The sequence below is a fragment of the Lepisma saccharinum genome, chromosome 6 (assembly GCF_977018435.1).
Source record: "Lepisma saccharinum chromosome 6, izLepSacc3.1, whole genome shotgun sequence".
NCBI lineage: Eukaryota > Metazoa > Arthropoda > Insecta > Zygentoma > Lepismatidae > Lepisma > Lepisma saccharinum.
The window spans coordinates 67066662-67087414 of NC_139234.1; the positions used below are offsets into that span (position 1 = coordinate 67066662).

At 35.7% G+C, this 20753-nt stretch overlaps 1 protein-coding gene across 9 annotated transcripts in view; it reads right to left on the bottom strand.

Moving 5' to 3' along the window:
• Positions 1–7841: 7841 nt before the first annotated feature.
• The window catches only part of tipE (temperature-induced paralytic E), a 77581-nt gene continuing 64669 nt past the window's right edge, over positions 7842–20753 (bottom strand). For 2 of the 9 annotated variants that reach the window (XM_083124059.1, XM_083124061.1), the window contains exons 4-5: positions 15382–15497; positions 7842–10743 (exon numbers count right to left, since the gene is read on the bottom strand). In XM_083124059.1, the coding sequence (XP_082980185.1) occupies positions 10736–10743; positions 15382–15497 (124 nt within the window). In that variant the 3' untranslated portion in view covers positions 7842–10735. Of the gene's footprint in view, positions 10744–15381; positions 15498–16543; positions 16568–18612; positions 18790–20753 lie in introns of those variants that run through there. The other 7 variants (XM_083124064.1, XM_083124062.1, XR_014441792.1 and 4 more) reach the window with 6 other exon arrangements.

Consider the following 20753-nt stretch of genomic DNA (forward strand, 5'->3'; position numbering starts at 1 on the left):
GAAAGCGGCGTAAAATAGCCGAAACAGAAAGAAAGAAAGATGAATCATTAATCTCCGGATTCATACTGTAACATTCTTCCGAGAGTACTTACAATCAGGAATTGGAAACGTGGTTCTTTGCTGACTGCTTTTATTGACTGAAATGTAAGAGGGCTGGAAAATTGGATACTAGATAAGAATGACTAAGAAGGATAGATCCTCTCAGTGATTTTGGGTGGTAGAGGGTATAGACCCCATTTTATCGACGAAATTAAGGCTTATCGCGTTATTTCAAAAGCACGCTTGTGCTCACGAATATAAACCAACCTTATGTCTTATCGGGCATAGCTCTTTGGCCATGCAATAAGATATTATGAAAATGTATAGAAAATAGTTATCACCGGATTTAAAATTCTGAAAGCAAGAGATAAGCAAAATTGTAAAAGTTTCAATACAGAGAAAAATAAGTAGAAAAAGGACGTTCCCAGGACAAGAGAATAGGGGCGCATGAATTTGTGGAGGAGGGGGTCCTGTAAGGCTGTCCTGTCTTAATATGATCGAAGCGTGATGTAGTTAAAGTTAGTAAAAAAATATATTGAAAAACAGGAAAAACTTAATTCATTTTTTAAATATTTCATCTTAAGCCTATGGCAGGACAACACTACACAAATCCCAATCAGCTATTGCAAATGGTTGCTATGAAGGAGATTGTAGTAAGTCCCCGATTCTTAAACATTAACTTCAATTCAACTTCATATAATTTATAGCCTGTATATGGACAATTCCATTGTGACGTGTGTGACATTCAGACAAATTTATATTCATGTTTTAATTTTTTTCTTAGCACCTTCAAATATGTAACTCGATTAATTCATGTAATTTCATTTTCCTTGATGAAAGTTATTTCATTTCAGAATATTTCTCCCCCATCTCAATTTTCAGCTACAGAAAATACATTTCTTGTACTTGTGATGCCTGTGACACTTCTGAGACTTGACTTTAGGACCTTTCTCAGTCTTTCGGAAAACTCTTGGAAATATACGGGTTTACTGAAACTATTTTATTTTATTTTCACAAAACAAACTTTACTCGACATTTAGATCCTTTTAGTTTCTAAAAATATTACTACATGCTCTTTTATAAACATTTTTCTCCTATGACGGATGTGACAAATTTCGGGACGGGGGTGACACGATACACATTATTTACTTTGTAGGATTATGGAACAACACAAAGGCTATGAAAATTATTATAAATAGATTCTTCAAACTAAGGTTTGTTTCAGAAATGAAGTATGACACTCCAGAGCTTAAGATATAGAAACAATCAATGAAATAATTAAAACAAAATTAGAATTAATTTAGTTTTCTCGTAGTAATGAAACTAAATTAAGTGGAGACGTCACACAAAATATCCCACTTCTACTATAAAAAGTAATAGGTTTGAAACAATATGTTATTTAAAAGCCATTGAATTAATGTTTGTATTAAAAATTCCAAATTTCGCATAGTTTTCCATTTAATTTCAAATATAATAAGTGATACTTTGTAACATAATAAAATTGACCTTCTTTGTCCACTTTCACATGGAATGGATAATATGGAAGTATGGGAAATTCTAACAATGGTGGAAATTCTTAAGTTTTTTCATGTTTATAAATTAACAGGGACTCGCTGAGATCAAGAACGCTGTATCAGTGCTCATGTTTTAAAGTTTTTGATCTCGATACGTTTATGTTTGGTAGAAAGATTGTCTTTCAAGTACAGTTGTACGTGTGAAAAATGAACGTAAAATGGTGTCTAATTTAATATAGTGAGATAAACATGTATTTGAAAACATTAACATTTGAAACACTTGTAAAATAACATGCATTATCTCACTCTCATTACCTCTCATGCATTATCTTGGAGTTAATAAAGCCAGAAATTCAGTTCGACCGAGTCTAACTTGACTTATCCGAGCTTCCTTTTGCGTTCGCGCTGACCGAATTCGAAAAGAAGGGGGGCTTTGACCCCGCTCCAAAATCTAGGTCACGGCACCTTTTGTTGGAGCGATCAATAAGACCAAAAACCCGGGGAGGTGGCCAGCTGCCATAAAACTCCGTTGCCACTCGGAGGCCAGGAACTCCAAGAGATCATAGCGTGAGGTCGAGGTGTGCTCACGTGACAATGTCCGCACCCCCTGTTGCACGCCATCCGTTGGCATCACTGATGAGTCTCAATAGATTCTCAAACCTCCACGGCGGTGCCCTGGGTGATTTGATTTCTGAGCAAGGATACTCTTTAGTCATTCTCGTCGTCGCGATTAACTCAGAAAAGCAGAAAAAAGACGAGAAATAATAGAAATAGGTCCCCAAAATGTGGCACAACATAGTAATAATCAGAACTGGGAAATTTGTTTCATTATGGATGCCTGAGTTACAGGTATTCGTGTCTCACTTAATCATAGGTAGTTAATCAAATAAATTGCAGTCGCTCAAGGTGAAAAGTAACTGAATTTCAGTCCCTTTCAGTTTTAAGCTGAATGAACTAGTTTCTTTTCCTTGGAAATTGACAGGATTATAATTTCCTTAGCTTGAGAAGTGAGCAAATTATAATTTCCTTTGTGTGTAAAGTGTGAGAATTTGTTTAAAAAAAGATAATTAAAAAGAGTAGTTCTCTTTGTTTAGAAAGGTCTCAAGTAGTGTCCTTCGAAAAGTGACAGATATTATGGGTTCCTTTGTTTAAAAAGTGGGAGAATTGTAGTTTCCTTTGGAAAGTTATCAAACTAGTCTCCGTTGATTGGTAAGTGGGAATTATTATTCTCTTTGCTTGAAAAATTACTGTTCTAGCTTCCATTGTTTAGAAAGTGAAAGAATTAAGTTTACTTTGTTTGGAAAGCGAGAAAATTATATTTCTCCTTGATTAGAAAATAACTCTAGTTTCCTTTGAAAATTAGAATATCATAGTTTCCTCTGGAAAGTTGGAGAATTACAGTTTTCCTTTGTTTGGGAAGTGAGAGAATTGTAGTTTAGAAGTTACTGATATAATTTCCTTTGTTGGAAAAGTGTCAGTATTACAGCTTAGAAACTTGCTTGCTTGTACACTGACTAACTACAGTTTCTTTATTTGGAGAAACACTGAAATACAAGTAATTATATTGGAACTTAACTGACTTCCAAAACCTTTTCTTAAATTTAGATGGAATATATACCCTGTCCCAGCTAACTGTGGAGCAGGGCCGCGCATAGCGGCAGAGGGGGAGGAGTGAAATCGAGTAGTGAAAGCACAACGTTGCCAACCGTACGGTCCTGATCGTACATGTACTGAAATTTCATGATATGTACAGATAAATGTACGGCTTGTCAACATTTGCACTTCCTGTTTCATCCCTAATATTTCCCTAAGAAATTCTTAAATCAAACGTACGGAACTGGAGACAAAAATACGGTCCGTTTGCCATGTGCATACGGCATTATCGTTTTCAGAAGTTTGCAACGCTGCAGAGCGAAGCCGGGAAACCTGGTAACTCCAGTCGTTCATTACGCAATCCCGTTTCTCTCACTGTTCATTGGTGGAGCCGTCTCGCGTCACTTCTTGCGCAGAGACTTGTTCTCGTTCGCCTGGTCTACAGTTAGCTGGTACAGGGTTTAGTTGTATTTTCTTGGCAATTACGTAAATTATACTTTTCTTAACTTGAAACGCAGACGAATTAGCTGATTCTATTATTTTAAAGAAAGTAGTTGAAATACAGCTACCATTACTCAAATAATGAAATACACTTTTTTCTTCTTATTTATGAATTTCGATTGCTTTTACATAAGGGATCAAATTTCAGTTAGGATCTTACAATAGCCTAGCTTGTAACGTATTTTCACATCGTAATCAGTGGAGGCTAGGTTGGTTTGTCTCCCAATGTGGACTATGTTAATGCATCTTGCTATAAAGAAGGGATGTTCTGAAATACATCCGTACAAAAAGAAGGTTGTGTTTGTCGTTGGATATAGCAAGTAAATTTACGTATCTTAAGTTAGTTCTATGTTTAGGCTAGTATTCAGAGTTTCATGTAGGTTTTTGTGTCTGTTCATATTTTCACTGCCAACTTGGTCAAACACTCCTGTCCGGTTAGAACTTAAAATCTGAGTGTCATCAAACAATTTGAAATACTTTCGATATAGTTCTTGAGTTTGATATTATTAGAATAATTAAATCAATAAGACTTAGGTGGGCAGGCCGTGTGCCACGAATGGAAGAGGAAAGAAGAGTTTACAGAATTCTTGTTTGGAAACCTGATGGTAAGAGACCAGTAGGAAGGCCAAGCGTTGAGATGGACCTAAAAGATATAGGTACGGATGGAAAAGACTGGATTGCCCAGGATAGGGACAGATGAAAGGCTTGTGTTGCTGCAGCCCTAAACCATCGTGTTCAAGAAGACTAGAGAGTTAGCTATATTTCTTCAGTTGAGGCTAGCTTACCAAAAACACATTTCTGCCTTATTACACACACGTGGAATAGATACTGCAGGCTATGCACACACTACAAAAATGTAGCAAGTCTTTTTATAACAGAAAATAATTGAGAACAGGAAAAGATAGATGAAAGTACACTCATATTACGAAATGTGAGACGTCCCTGCACCACAAAAGACTTGAGGTTAGGATAAGGTACTTGAAAATACGCTCATATTGCGAGATTTGTTAACGAGGGTATAATGTGGATTTATCGATTAGTATAACCCCATCGTTTTGTAATCGAGAACGACCATGTGCAAATACGTTATTAGTTATCCGAATTTTTCAAATGTTAAAACTCTTGTGTAGTTTGGTCTTTTAGTGATATTTTCCTAATTATATGCCATCAGTTATACGTTGCTTCTGGCAGCAACAAAAAGGGTATTGTAAGAGTTAGTTATACAATGCGGACAATTTCCTTGAAACGGTTTCTGGACACTTTCCAGTTCGTTTCATTCCGTGTTCGTATTATTCCCCCATTTCCGCAAACAGCTTTTCGAGCCGTTCCGATCATCGACGGCGAAAGTTTCCAATCAACGAGATTTCAACAGTGAAGTTGCCAAGTTTTAGGTTCTTTGGGTTTTAATTCAATTAAGCCACTTGATTGCTAAGGAATTTGCTAATTGAACTTTGGTCTTCTGCTGCCTCAATGCCTCCAATGATGCTAGAATTAACATTATATTGGTTTTGTTTCTACAAAGTTTTTCTTTTCAAGTTTTCGATCCTTCGTGTAACTATTTTAGATTCGTAAGAATGGTCTTAGAAATTATATTGGATCGAAGATCTCGGGGAGTTTCTTGTCTAGTCCAGAAGTGTGCTACATATCGTCTGTTGCATGCTGTTTTGTCGTATCTCCGTTATTGGGTTTTTACTATCAATGCGTTACGTTCCGAAGCGACGCATCTGGATGTCAAGTGGAGCGAATTATCAACAATAGTAAAAGGTTTACGCAAGTCTTGTAGTCTATTGAGAATCCTAATACGTCAAACTTTAATCAGCTCTCATGCAAAAATCGTGCAGATGGACACAAGACAACATAGTATTCAAGCGGTCATACATTAAACATAAGCATTTGTTATGCTCATGTGGTTTACAGGTTATTAAACTATAGTATTATTTTGGAAAGCGACTGAACTTCAGTTTCCATTCATTGAAAAGTGACAACTGCAGTTGTTTCATTTCATTGGAGAGTAACTGAACTGTTGTTTCTATTCTCTAAACTCATTGGTCCGTCCAAGGAGTACAAATACATTTATGCTATACTTTGTCCCGGGGATCTGTAGAGGAAAGCCGCGCATAAGGGTAGAGACGGGGAGAAAGTGAGTGGGCGGAGCGAAGCAGTACGTGTTGCTGCTAACTGTTGATAGCTGCAGACGCATTTTCCTCTTCATGCATTCACTTCCCCTCTCACGTGTTCATTAGTGGAACCCTCTCGAGACACAACTTGGGCAGAGGTGCCACGTTTATCACCTTTCTGATGCTTATCTAGGAATGCATGGGACGTATTTACGAGGTGTGGCAATAAAGTTTACGTACTTCTGCTGTAACTCTTCTATTGAAAAAATCAGACAATCGAAATGTTGTATCCTTCAATATAGTCCCCTCCCCGATCCCTACCTCGCTCCACGTGGATCTTCCACTGTTAGAAGCAGTGTTGCAGGTCATTTTCTGATATGCTGTTCAAGAGTTACGTTGCTTTGGCTTTCACTGTTTCAACAGGCTCAAACAAGATTCCTTTTAGTCCAGACTTGACTTTTGGGAAGAGAAAAAAAATGCACGGGGCTAGGTCCGGCGAGTACGGTGAATATTACAACACTGAAATGTTGTGTTTCACCAAAAACTTCACAGATAGCGCGTTGTGAATTGGCACGTTGCCCTCAAGAAGAATCAATGAGCCATTCTTTCACATGTCTGGTCTCCTTCTTCTCACCCTTTCACGATCGGTCCCCAAAACATTCTTACAATAGAACTGATTGACAGTCTGACCTTCAGGCACCCAATCAATGTAGATAATATCGAAAGAAGCGATTACCATTGCTTTGAATTTGGACTTGCTCATTCGAACATTCTTTATCCCTCCCAGTTCATGGATTGTCGCTTAGTCTCAGAGGCGTGTAGAAAAATTCAGGATTCATCACAAGTGATTGCATTTAGGAGGAAGTCAGGAACATTTTCAATGTTTTCAAGAGTGTCAGCACAATTCACTAGATGTTCCTTTTGATCGGGAGTGAGGATTTTTGGTACCACTTTTGCACACAAATTTTTCATACCAAGATTATCGTGCATAACCTGTAACAGTTTCCTTATTGATGTTACAAAGGTCTTACATTTATTTCAACTAATTGTAAGTTTCCGTGGCGGATTTCCCAAGTTTTGTGAGAAATTTGAAATTAAGACGTTGTTCCACTTTCGAACTTAACATGATTTCGACGGAGCTCGGATGCACTGTCGGCTTCTAACAAAGACTTCAGCCAGACTGCTCCACGCACGTGCGTAAAAGTTTGTGCGCAGGCGTTCTATAGATCAGTATCCTACCCATCTCTCTGTTATCGACGTGGCCTGAAATGAATAAGAAAATCAATCCGGGAACTTTATTGCCACATCTCGCATGTGTATATTCAATAGTACCAATGGAGCATATCAATACTATATTCTGGTAATTGTACCAAACAGTGACGAAGCAAAAATTTCGCTTATAAATATTTAAAAATTATTCCTATAAGGAGTAAGAGACTTCTGCAGTCTCTTTGAGTTTTATTCAACACAAAATTTTAAAGTCCTTCTTATGCAAACTGAACAGGGAAATCTATTTTTTTCTTGATTGTCTTTCTATTGGTTTTTGCAATCGATACGATGAGAATGTCTGATATGCTCTAAAATTTGATAGGGGAAGTAACTACAGAGATCTAACAAAATTTTATTAATACTATTTTAACAAGATTTCTTTCTTTTATTGCATTGCCTAAATTATTCTGTCTGTCCAAGAGGGGTGGAAATACATATCGATTTATCTATGATATCTCGAGCATTAATACTTCTAGAGATGTTTGATGTTTTTTCTATTTCTCGATATTCACCTTGAGATTTTCTTGCATTTAATCACTAATTACGTTGTTCTCACTCAAGTTGCCAAGTCATTACATTATAATTAATGCACAACAATGGAAACCACATTAATAAAGAATAATTTCACTGGAACTTACTGCTGCTTTATGGAACAAAATTTGAAATGATTGAGGGTCTACATCATCGTTTGAAAGTTTTCAGTAACAAAATCATTGCATGAAAACAACACAGTTTTATAATGAATTCCTTCGTGGTAAATTTAATGAAAGTTATTAACGAACAAAGGGCATAAATAATTCTCAACATAGAGCCTTAGAAACTTTTATTTATAATTTATTTTTTCTTGCAGATGAAAAAGCAAAAATTTTTAACACAAAAAATTTACATAACATTTCTTATCTTGTGCCAAAACAGTACAAAATTTTTGTATTTTATTATTTTTACATTTGTATTTGTTTAACCTTATTATTATTTTAAACAATATACAATGGAACAACGGTAGCTTTGGATGCTTTTGGTATTTATTTGAGCCACGTTTAACGCTGGACAGACAACAGAGATTTGGAAGGAATTATTCACATGGACTTGCAGAAAAAAAATATATGAACAAAGAATATGTTTGTAGAAAAGCGCTTATTTGCTTTAAAATTCTTACTTATGAAAATATTATCCTTACTGTGTTAATGCACCCTCAGTGGCCAATTCTTTCACGTTTTCACGTTAAATTGGACATCTGTTATTTTCAGTCTGTGAAGCGACTAACTACTATTTCAGTTTTTTAACCGGCGAGATCATTTTTGCTTCTAATGCTAAACAATATTGCAAGAATATTTTTCTTTAATATTCACGTTTAAGCACCTGACATGTGTGTACATATATATAGTTTTTTGTTCATTTTATGCACAGATAGTCTAATTGGTACTGAATTTACAGTTTAAAGTGGGGTCCCAACCACTATGTTCCTCCACTAGGTATCGAACCGGGGACCCCTTGATTACAAGGCGGCGATTTTATCATTACGTCATTCGGAGGCATATATATTTGTCTTTCCAGGAGAACTTTGTGAACCATAATTCAATAAAAAAGCGCCTCAATATTCTTTGTGGCTATGCATAATTTTCTTTTGCATTTAGAATATGCCCTAGGCACGGCTGGCATTGTTTTTTAAGTGTATGAAAATAATATGTTTCAATTAGCAAGGCAAAAGCACAACTACACTTAATCTCAGAAGTCCATTCTTCCATTGGTTTTTGAATGCATGTGTAATAGTTTGCGATTGGTCAATTTGTGCACTTTCTTCCCAGGAAGCCAAAACAATTATTCCTAGTTACTAGCATGTAGCTTCTTAATGATATAATTTAATTTTTTGCTATTTAAAAATAGCTTTCAAATATTTTGAATTATATTTCTAGCTTACAGAGTATCATGACATTACAAATAATGTGTTTGTATTCGCTATAAAATGTAAATGTTAAAACAACGCAATTTTTTGTGTTACTGATAATGCTATTTTAATGTTTATCCAGTGTACTAATTGAGGCAGAGATTTTGACAGTGTTTGTAATAATGTTTATTCTTTTTTTTTCCCAAACAGAACTTATTTAATTTTGAAAAAAAATCTTGGTTAGACTTGAGAAAAACCATAGGAGAATCTAATAATCTTTTCTTTACTTCGAGGTTTGTTTCTTACTTTAAAATATCAAAAATTCCTAACTTTTGGAAATGTTTCGTTATCTCTGTAATTTCAGTTCCATTTCAGTGTTGCCATGCAATACCACGAAATATGTAAATTTGTCAAAATTTTAAAACCAAATATACTAATGTATTTTATAGTTTTTCGGTTTTACAATCAACCACCAACTCGCATACGTCATAATGAATGTAGCAATGAATTCCTAGTTAAATATTCCATGCGATTGCAACATTAAATACAATTGATATTCCTTCCAGAGTTTCCTGGACATACATAAAACATAGAAGAATTGACCACATGAAGGTTGATTTGTTAATACGCGTTGATTATGTACAAATGTGTTTACTTAAAAATGCTAAATGTATTGCAAAGTTATCAAAGTAATAATTATCAAAAATAGAAGGAAAATTAATGAACATAAGACGTAGAGTGGTACACAGCATGTTTTTTGCGTGATTTATACGCAAAGATGTTAACGATGGACATATTTTTTAATCCCCTGCACACAACTTTATCTTTGTACATACTGAGGGACCCCTCTGATTTTTCAGAATAAGTAGAAAGAATCATATTATTTTGTTATTATTATTATTATTATTTTAAAACACTAACAACTTGAATTCTGGACCCGGGAGAGTGCAATATTCCTTCCTGCTTAAACAATCAACTAAAGCGAACAAACTGACATTCAACCTCTTCTATTTATGTATTATTTCTTTTGTATGAGCAAAGAAACAGTCCACCACAAGTGGTGAATGGTCGTAGCAAGTTTATAAATATTAACATTTAGAAATATGCCATGCATTTATTCCTGTGTTTCTGAGAAAGCTTTGCATGAGTATCCTATATATGTTTCTTCCTCTTTTTATATTTTTAAAAAAACTGCCTTGCATTGCTTTTTATAATATTGTAACGTGGACAATACATGTAGCTGAGTAGTACTTGGAAATAAAATTGGGCGGTTTTATGGTTTCAGACTAACTTATTTCTGACCCACAAGCACATTGAAAAGTTTTGTCGCTTGAATCTTGTATGAGCCTTGTTTTTGTCTTGTTTTTTTCATCTTTTTTGTAAAAACATACAATGTAAAGTTATTCTTTTAGAAGCGTTCTGTTTTATAGCGATTGTCAAACCAACAATATCATAATCGCATAACACACAGTAGCCACATGGGCAAAATAACTACGAAGTTTCTTTTTAACAACACTTGTGTTTTTTAAAGAATATAGTTTCATTATTTTTGCTGCCATGTAAAGTTTTTTTTTTAACTAAAAGAGGAGGCGATAGTATTAATTTGGTGCTGGTAACACGAAGCTGATGAACTATATTTATTTAGAGGCTGGCTTTTGTAAATTATTATTTTTCATTGAAAGGAACGGGACACGTTCTTGCAGACTGATCTCCAGCGGATGTGCAGACGTTCTCCTTGATGTGTCTCTCGTAGTCTTGCGATCACACGTCTGCTATTGGCCCAGGTAGAGTTGGGATGCTTGTCGTCATTGACTTAGTCAAGTTTCTGCAAAGAAAAGACAATGAGACAGGCGAGTGTTTAAGTGTGTATTACTTGCGAGATAAGTCTTCTACAATATTTGAAATATTATAAAAAGATCCTGTACGCATTGGCGCCAAACATAGGTGGGCTCAACTGTAAAAACTTTTTTTTTACAATGTTTTACCAAAAATACCACTCTATTGCGCTCTTTTTTCGTCAAATTTTGTCTCCAAAGTTAAGGTGTGCATTAGAATCGATGAAGAAGTAGATTCCAGTGCAATTCTCTCTCCAGATTTAGTTAAAAATCACTGAATTGGTAACACTGACCTTTGTCTCTTGTAAACCCCCCACCAAAAAGAAAGTCTCACCGCAATCAACTCTTATTTGTTCTTCATGCCCATAAGTTTATTTGTAGTATAATTTACTTGACAAAGAATAATAATTGAAATAAAATTAAAAATTCGTAACATAAACCCATTGTTGTATAAAATAAACTTTTTTGGTAGTGTGCGTCACATTCGGTAACAAATAGGTCCATATATTGGTTCCAAGGTTTCAAAAAAATCAAGTCCGCATTGCATTCAAAATAAATTGCGGTAATATCGTATATGCCATAACATATCTTTCTTTTCACGGATTATCATGTTAAATAATGGCACGATATAGTTAAATTATACAATAATACACCTGCAAATGTAAATGATATTGTTTAGCTGCAAGAATGGTTAAACGTATTTTCAATAACTTGAAAGTTAGTATTCGAAATGTATTGATTCATTCCTTAAATAGTTATATTGTTATGGTTCTCCTTATAATATTGATTAATAAAAATTAGTGGTCTGCAGTTGTACTTGTATCAATAATGGAAGATGACAACAAATGGTTATTCGCTGATAGTAGAGCTATTGTTGGGAAAATTTATTCAAATTGAGACTGAAAGGGATTGCCAACATTAAGTATTGAACACATTCTTCAGTTTGCCAACACGCGGGCATTGGTATCCCGTAATTTAAATTTTAAGCTCGAAAAATACGCTAACCACTACTTCGTTGAGAATGAGAGCACCCTCGTTTGGAATTTACTTTCCTTCAGAAAATAGGTCAATATAATTTTCCTCCATTTTCAAAACTGCATTCAAAATCTTTTTCAGTAGTTGAACCCCTCTTTAAAAGCTTTCTTGGTGTGCCTTTGTCACGGGGGCTGGTCTTTGGTGATTTACATAATACGAAGGGGCCGGAGGTAAACATTTGACTTTCGACCGCACTGCCACAGAGCAGAAAATGGTCACATACTGTGCCCGCTATCGACACCGGTTAACCAATGTTCGCGCATGTGTGACGAAGCCCGCACGTGTAAAACAGTGCAAGGACAACAATGCGGTTGTTCTGAATGATGAGGTTCTGTTGCAAGGGAAAAGTCTGTACATAAAATGAGAGAGGATTATGTTTGTTGTGGTGAAATTTAAGGTAAACGTATAATAGGACCACGAAGAACTAGCCTAACTCGACTAGAAGGTTCCAAGGGCGGGAGGGGAGGAAGGTAGAAACATGAGCGAGACAACACCCTGGGTTTCAGATCAACATGTATGCTTAAATTTTTATCATCAACTCGTTTGTTTTTACCACGGTGACGTCACTGTATTCGGAACTTTAATGTTCTGCCAGCAGCAGAGGATTTTCACAAAACCTGCTTTCCGTCTGCGTTCCACTTGCAGCTGTCTCCCCTATTTTGACAGTTGACTCGTCCCGTTGGCGCATGCGCATTGCATCGATGTATCGTGACGAGCGCGATTCTAGAAGATACGAATTGAATAGAGGGAGCACAGAAATACTCGCCCTTCTAGGATTTTTTCAAGGCTCTGACTTTCTCAGTTCGTTCCCAATAAAGGTAAATTAATTTCTTCACCTCTAAATATGAATATTCATTAATACTTTTACAATTATAGTAGTACATAATTTTAAGGTGTGAACCTGACATTTCTTGGGTTCAAGTACTTTTCAAGGGTGGTAATCCCCATCAAATATGACACGCTTCTGAATCTCGTTAAAAATCCTTTTTCGGAGTGCCCGATAATGAACTTAGGCTTGAAACACGTTAAGTAAACGTTAGGATTCCGCTCTTCAAATCCTGATCAGTTTGAACTATTCAAGATGGCGTACAAATTAGTGGTCTAAAACTGAAAAGCACCAGAATTTCTCGCATTATTTGGTCATCTGTACTCATAGTTATATCTTAAAGGAACAACATGGGGAGGGGGGACCCCAGGAAGTTACTTTTAACATCACTAATGTGACATGGACAAGGTTTTCCAATTCGACGTTTCACTCTTTTAAGCAAATTCCTAATTCAAATTTTGAGCAAAGTAAAGAATAGTGAATGTTTACAAGAGGTATTAACAGGAGCTTGATACTGATCACACCACTTATATCTGCGTACAATAAGCGATTGAGAAACTGATCAGCATGTTCAAATATAATTCAGTCTCACATAACTAATACGTAGAACAATTATGCGCTTGGAGACCGTTACCTGCTATTTCCACTATGTCAATTCCATAGTCAATGAATAGGGTGTATATTGGCTAAATAAAAATAAATTTCATAAATGGCAATCGTTGACGCATAAAGACACACTTTATCTTTTTTCTTCTCTAAATCTACAGGGCTATGATTCAAAACTCATATGTCTTGTTGTTATACCGTATGGTATTAATGTGTGACTTGCGATTTCTTTGCCAAGCTAATATTACATGCAAAAACATGAATTTTGAAGAGCTGGACCCTGTGGCCGAGTGGTTAGCATATCGCGCTGCGACGCCAAGGGCCCCGGGTTCGAATCCCGCTCGGGCTTGGTTGTTTGTGAATGTCCATTCATCAATTTCATCCTTTCATCACTCATCCCCACCTTCGCAAATTAGCCTAGAGGCACAAAACGCGAAATAAAATACACTAAATCAAAATCAAAATCAAATGAATTTTGAAGATAAACATGATGAAATTATGTCTGACGTGAATTTTCTTAACGATTTTAATCTGAAGAATGATGAGTTTTATCAAAATTCACCCAAAGCTACAAAAATAATAATAATTTATTAGCTACACAACACAATTATAGGCGGTATTTAAAAACTAAATACAATGCATTTGGTAGTGAGTAAAAGTAATGGTAAAACTGCTGTTCACAATGCAGAACATAATTTGTAGAGTAAACAAATTGCATATTCCTAGTATGTATCCCAAGCTGTTTGTAACCCACTTAGCATCAAGTTCTGTACAACGGTGCTACTTGTCTTGTCCCCATATATAAAAAGTGGGAATGTCTGTACATCAAACTAGGTTGTTTTCTTATTTCACGTGCAAGTACGAAAAATTGAAGATTATATAACTCTTTCTGTACAAACCACAGTGCAGATTCCTTGAAAATATTATTTGTCACAATTGTTATTATTTCTAGAACTTTAGAAAAAGAATTTGTGGAAGTTCTACAAGGTGTAAACTAATCTTATCTTTGAAATTAGGAGAAAAAATAAATCAGTAATAGTCCTAAAAAGAAGTGCTATTATTCAAAGAAAATACTTTAATCTGCAGCTATTGAAGACATTTTTTCTACTCAAAAAGAATATCAGAGTTGACGAGCTGTATCTTTGCGGGTGACCTTGGATTCTACGCGCAGACAGATATATTTCCGTAATTGTCTTCTAGTGGTCGTCAACGCTTAGAAAGAAAGAGGAGAATGGAGCGCATTGGCTAAGGCAGCCCATAGCTCCTCCCCTTATTACTACGTGAGCAGGTTTGGTCAGGGTTCACCCGCAAAGATAGAGCTCGTCAACTCTAGATTTGGTAAAGACCATGAAAATGCATGTGGGAAAATGAAGTGACAGTTTCCTACATTTTTAAAAGAATGATTAATATATAGATACTCTAACATGTTACTATACAAAACTATATATCTCACTCATGAGCCCTATGGAATGAATATAATTATGAGTAAAAACTACCTTGTGCATTCTTACATGGCGCGTTCATGTGATTATGTCGTTTTGTAGACACAATTGTAGTACATTGAATGCTAAAATCAATTATCCTAATACATAACTCAAAAAGGAAGAAAATAGTCTGTGAAATACAATTCTACACTTAAAATAATACATAATGGTCTCGTTTTCCAATATGCACACCTCTTTACTGAATGCGACAGCATGTGTAAATATTGCTCATATCAAATTCCTAAACTTGCATCCACTCTATACTATATAAAGCATCTTAATTCAGTAGAAAATGTTTCCTTTTTCTTTGCACATTATTGTGGAATATATTTGCTGCAGTATGTAATACTGGCCAAGCTGTATTTGAAAATTGGCGGGATTCGTTTCACTATACATTTCAGATTTTACTTTCGAACTTTGTTTTTTTCATAATGTAACTGGTTGTAATTTTAGTTAGTACAAAATTATGACCATTTAGAAATCACAAACTGTTTAGCATAAGCAGTGAAATATTAAAACATAATTTAATATTTAAATAATTAAGTTTTATTTTATTGTGAGTGGTGGAATTTCTAAAATATTTGTTTTATGTACAAAATTTGACCGAAATAGTTTTCAAGGTTTGCATGAGTGAAAAACAACACAGAATAGAATTGCAGAAAAATTACACATAGTACCTGTGGCAGGAAGTTCAACGGGCTTTCGATTCGTCGTCTGGCGATTTTCCCTACCAATCTGTGTGAGGTCAGCCAAAGGAATGTCTGTCTTATCTGCGGAGACAGGAAGAACGAACCTACCACGACAGGAAGGGGGTTGAAAGATTAGCCGTCATACTCAGAAGACAATTGTTCAGGCCAATTCGACTACGGAACACTGAAGCTTCCATGCTGGCGGTGAACATTGCTTATCTAGGTGGTACGTACTAGTTTGACTGCTACTAGAGATGCCTGAGGACACACATATACGCTGAACAATAGTTTGCACCCAGTTAACTGTGGAGGGATGCATGCGAACACATTTGAAGATCAGGAGCGCTATGCTTATTAGAGTACTGCATAGGACCAATTTCGCACTCTCGAGCGTATACAGTGGAATATAATTTTAATGCGACAATAATGTAAAAATTTCCGTCCGGACAGTTTCAGCCCACGATCATGTTTCATTTTCATATATCACTGTATTGGTAAGATAGACTACATTTTAACATGGAGATAATGACTATGTTTACTTAAGTTTCAATTTCACATCGTCTTCCATCTCACGACCCATATTTGAGTGCCCACCACCACAGACTTATTAATCTTATACGTGTACTACTCGTCTTCGAGCGTATACCGCTCGTCTTGCCTGTTCGAGCGATATTCGCTCGAGCAAAGAAGCTCTCGATTCCGTACGCTATCTAGCGTCGTCCGTGGGAACTATTTGGCGCTCGAGCGAAATGCTCTTCCTGCAGCACTCTAATGCTTGTATTCGGCTGTACTGATTAAACACCATAGTATATGGTGTGTGATCATTCATTATAATTCAGTCTTAACTGGATTTTTTATTCTCTAATCCATCTTACTCTAAAGGTACGTTTCGAAGAGTCTCAAGTTTTATTTGACCATGAGTAACTTTGTATAACACGAATTTAGACATTCAGTATTCTTATTTGACAAAAACCTAATCTTTCACAATACTTTTTTCCAAATTTTCATCAAAGAAAAAATACTGTCCGTACTTTTTTCTTAATAATAGCGTCATGATCAAGTTCGCGCCTAAATTTTCGTGCGTTTATTACAATTTCCTTGTGCATACTTACAGTTTAGTAACTAATAAAACAAATCCAAATCTACTTACTCTAATTATAGTCCTCACAATCATCTGGATGCAAAGGAAAAACAAGTGAACACACGACACACAGACACAAAAAAATTCACAAGTTCGCAAACTATTATCTGATTACATAACAGTTTTAAAGTTCTCAAGGTAATTGAGTAGAATATCACAATTTTTTTCATTTTTTTAAGTATTCTTAAGAAGTTTCTCCAATTAAATGTTGAAATGTCTGCAAACACAAAAAAGAAAGTAATAATAAAGTTGGTTAAGTTTTAATGATTTTATGAGCAATTTACATTAAGGATTGTTTTTCTTAAAAAAAAAAATGTATTTAACTTTCAACTTGTTTAGTTTATCCAGTTCTTGAAAAGCTGGTTCATATTTATATATTATAGTTATATAGATATAACCTTTTAGTGTGCTCTTGCATTTTGACCTGTTTCATCAGACATTTACGCATGCATGTTATCGTGCTAGTGATGTACATGCATTTTGAGTGCATATAGTGGTTACTATGTAATATCTGCATCTCAATGTTTGTTTATGCTGCGTCATATAAATATAAATGATCAATATCAATTTTTGTAAAAGTGTTTGTGGTGGTATATGCATAGTTAAAAATAATAAGCAGTTTATCTTTAAGAGAATACATTAGTTAATCAAATTCACTGTTTCTTGCATTAAGAGATTATAGTTTATCTTGTGACCGTTTTAACATATTGAGCTGTTAGACTCCTGGGTAACATCAAGTTTCTAATGCGATGATGATGATGATAACGATAATGAATGAGAAAATGTAACCCCAGAATACTTGACTTTATGTAGCATTATACCTCATTGACATGCTTCCGTAATTCTAAGCCAATACGATAAAAATGGATGTTATGTCTCTATTGACAGCTTGCATTTGATGATTATTATGACAAACCCTTACCTATTATTGTTCTTTCTACAATAAGAAATATGTCATAAAATGAAATATTACTTCAGAGAGTAGAGAAGGATTTAGTACTGAAATAACATATCGTGTAATATATAGTAATAACGATATTCTTGCCTTGTTTTGTATGAAAATGAAAACGCGAAAAGAAATAAATTTCTGCGATAAGAAAATCAATTTCATTATGTGGAATTACACTGGAATGACTCATATATTTACCGATAATGATACGGAAATAGATGCTGATATAATCAAACATTCAAATTTTCACAATTGATAAATGGTACCGGGAAGATATAATTGGTTCTAAACGGCAATGAGAATCGGATCAATTTATTCATAGAATACATTTATGGCTAAATAAATGTTCTTCCTTCATTGATAAAACATCAGAAAGTCACAAAATAAGAGGACATTATCTTTGCAACAGAAGAAACCATACCCCAAAATAAATTTTCTGTCACCTCATACCACAATAGTTAATTAACATTTCCTTTTTTAGGGTGATGGGTCTTCCTGAAAATCTAATGGTTTCGGGTTCGACCTATGCTGGAGACTCGTTAGAGCAGATTGAAAACTGACTACTACGTGCGTGGTGGAGTGGTTAGCGCGCTACTAGGCCAGCGGCCCCGGGTTCGAATCCTGTCCTGAGCATGGGTGTTATCTTCGTGAGTGTCTTTTCATCAATTTCATCACATCATCACTTATCCTCATCTTCGCGATTATCTAAAGTCGCAGAAAAGCAAACCACGTCAAGTCGAAAACTGGCCCTGTTTATTGTCAGTAAGAAGGCGGAGGATGAGGTAATTAGGAGGTATATTGCTATGTGTAGCCTCGATTAGCCTATCTGTGCATAAAGTGAATATGTACGAAACATCTCAAGCTAAATAATATCCTACGTTCTAGTACTCAGTGCGAAGAACGCTTCTATACAATCGTCGTTTCAGTTTGCAAAACCAGATGCTACAGCTATCGTGTCGAAGAGAATTCCACGACGATACGAACAAACAGGCCTAGAAGCACACGAAAACATCTTTGAAACATTCAGAAACTGTGAGCGGTGAAGGAAGCAGACGACAAACACATCCTTTGGTGGTGCAGGATCACAGACAGAGAAGAGAAACAGACATATACAATGCAGTCAACGTACAGTTGGAGAAACGTCGTCCCTCGGTGCTGAAGACTTGTGCGTTGAGAGATCATTGCTGCCGCCTAGGTGGATGACTCCGCCGTTCCCGCTGTCTTTACTTCGACCAGGGTAATGCTACAACGGTTACAGGAGACCTCCTCAGAATTCTGGTCCAGATCACCATCCGGATCATCATCCCTAAGCCATGTGCAAAATAACCATAGACAAAAAAATACATGCACTGTGCTACATACAGCCGGAGTACTTCGCATGATCGTGCTATGTACCTTGAAAAATATACACTTTTTTAAAAAATATAGTGGTGATTGTGTGGTCTTCCCTGAAGCAAAGTGTGGGACGGCCATGTGAGAAAGTACAGTCACGAGAAGAAGTGTGTTAAACACAGCTGCGGGTTTTGACAACACAAATTCAGCATACGTAAATCCATTAACCGTAAACTTCACATACGCAAATCCATCATTCATGCATTCGACATACGTAAATCCATTATTCATTTATTCCACTGTTCGGCATAAGTAAATTCATCATTCATGCATTCGACATTTGTAAAACCACTATAAGGAAATTTAACGTATGTAAATCCATTATTCATGCATTCGGTATAGTAAATTCGTTATACGTAAATTCAACATGCATGAGCCCGAACTTACTTTGACACATGCATTACGTACAAAACTTAAGAATACGAGACCAGGTAGATAGCTTCGACGTTCCTCTATCTCCATGTCTCTCGTGCTGCGGAAGTACTCTCCAGACATTGATAGCAGCCGTTGAATATGAAGGAATTCCAATGTGCTGTATGGCACGACAGACGGTATTTTGGGGGTGCTGTTTTGAAATTAAATTTAGGCTTGCGTATTTGTGCGGTATGGGCTATATTAACTACTGAGGAAAGAAGGAAGAGAGCCCAAGATATACAAATTTCAACTTACGCAAAAAGTTTCTGAAGTATTCATTTACGTAAGTTAATCTTTCTCTGTACTTCAGAGTTATTATGGTAGTGTAGTACACGGTGACAAGTTCTCGGAGTAGTATTAGTTCTAAGTCTTGTGTTCAACTTACTTATACTTCCTACTGTACAATGAAGTGAACATTCGAAGCTTTCGGGAACTTATCTTCAAGGACTGAAGCGAGAAGGGATATGGCTGAATATGAGACTACCGTTTGCTCTCAATAGCTTAAGATCTTCTAGCGTAGTCACGAGATCCTTAATTCTAGAAAAGCTGTACATCATTTGTCGCCAAGAATGCTTCACTTTATATATTGAAAATATATGTTTGCACACTGTACTGATTCTCATTAATGCTCAGTCTGTACATTGCAGCTATAACGCAATTCATAACATATTTGATACAATTTTAACTACTTTATTTAATACTAGTTCTCTTTCTTGTCAGATTATCAAACATTTTAAATTTCATCTCAGATTCCACTTGAAACGGCAAAACTTAACAGGTAGGAATATCACCATTCTTGGAAATCTATTACTGATTTCTCATGGAAATTATGATATATATATCGTTGTTAGACTATTACGAGCTAAATGTTAAAATGTCAATTTAACCTTTCTTACCAATTCATTCTTCAAATGAAAGACAGAGGATAACCACAATAACAATTAGGACTATTCTTCGTCTACAAAGGTCTTTCATGAACCTAATATAGAATAACGAATCACATGGTAGAAAGGAAGAATTCCCCTTTCATTACGAGGACCACAAAGCAAAAAGAGTTGATATTTTATGTAGCAACCTTCCCATGGTCCTTTGAAATGGCCCTTGAAATAGCAGTCTTCTATGATTAATATAAATCGATTTTTTCCACCAAAGAATCGATAGACGACTGATAATGGAGAACTTTTGACTTGTTTAAATATTAAAAATAGTATTTATATCGTCCTATAGTTTTGTAATACAACCAAGTTAAACAATATTACACCTGTAGTCAGTGGCGGTGATTAGGGGGTCGAGGGGGGCAGTTGACCCCCCTTTTTTCCGCTTTTGCTCCCGCTCTATGCTAACTAAACCTTATGTAACAAGGAAAAGTAAACTGTTCTTGCCCCCCACCAGTTTTGGCACCTTGTCCCCAAGTATTGTAACTCAATCGCCGCCACTGCCTGTAGTTCAAATTATAAACTTAGA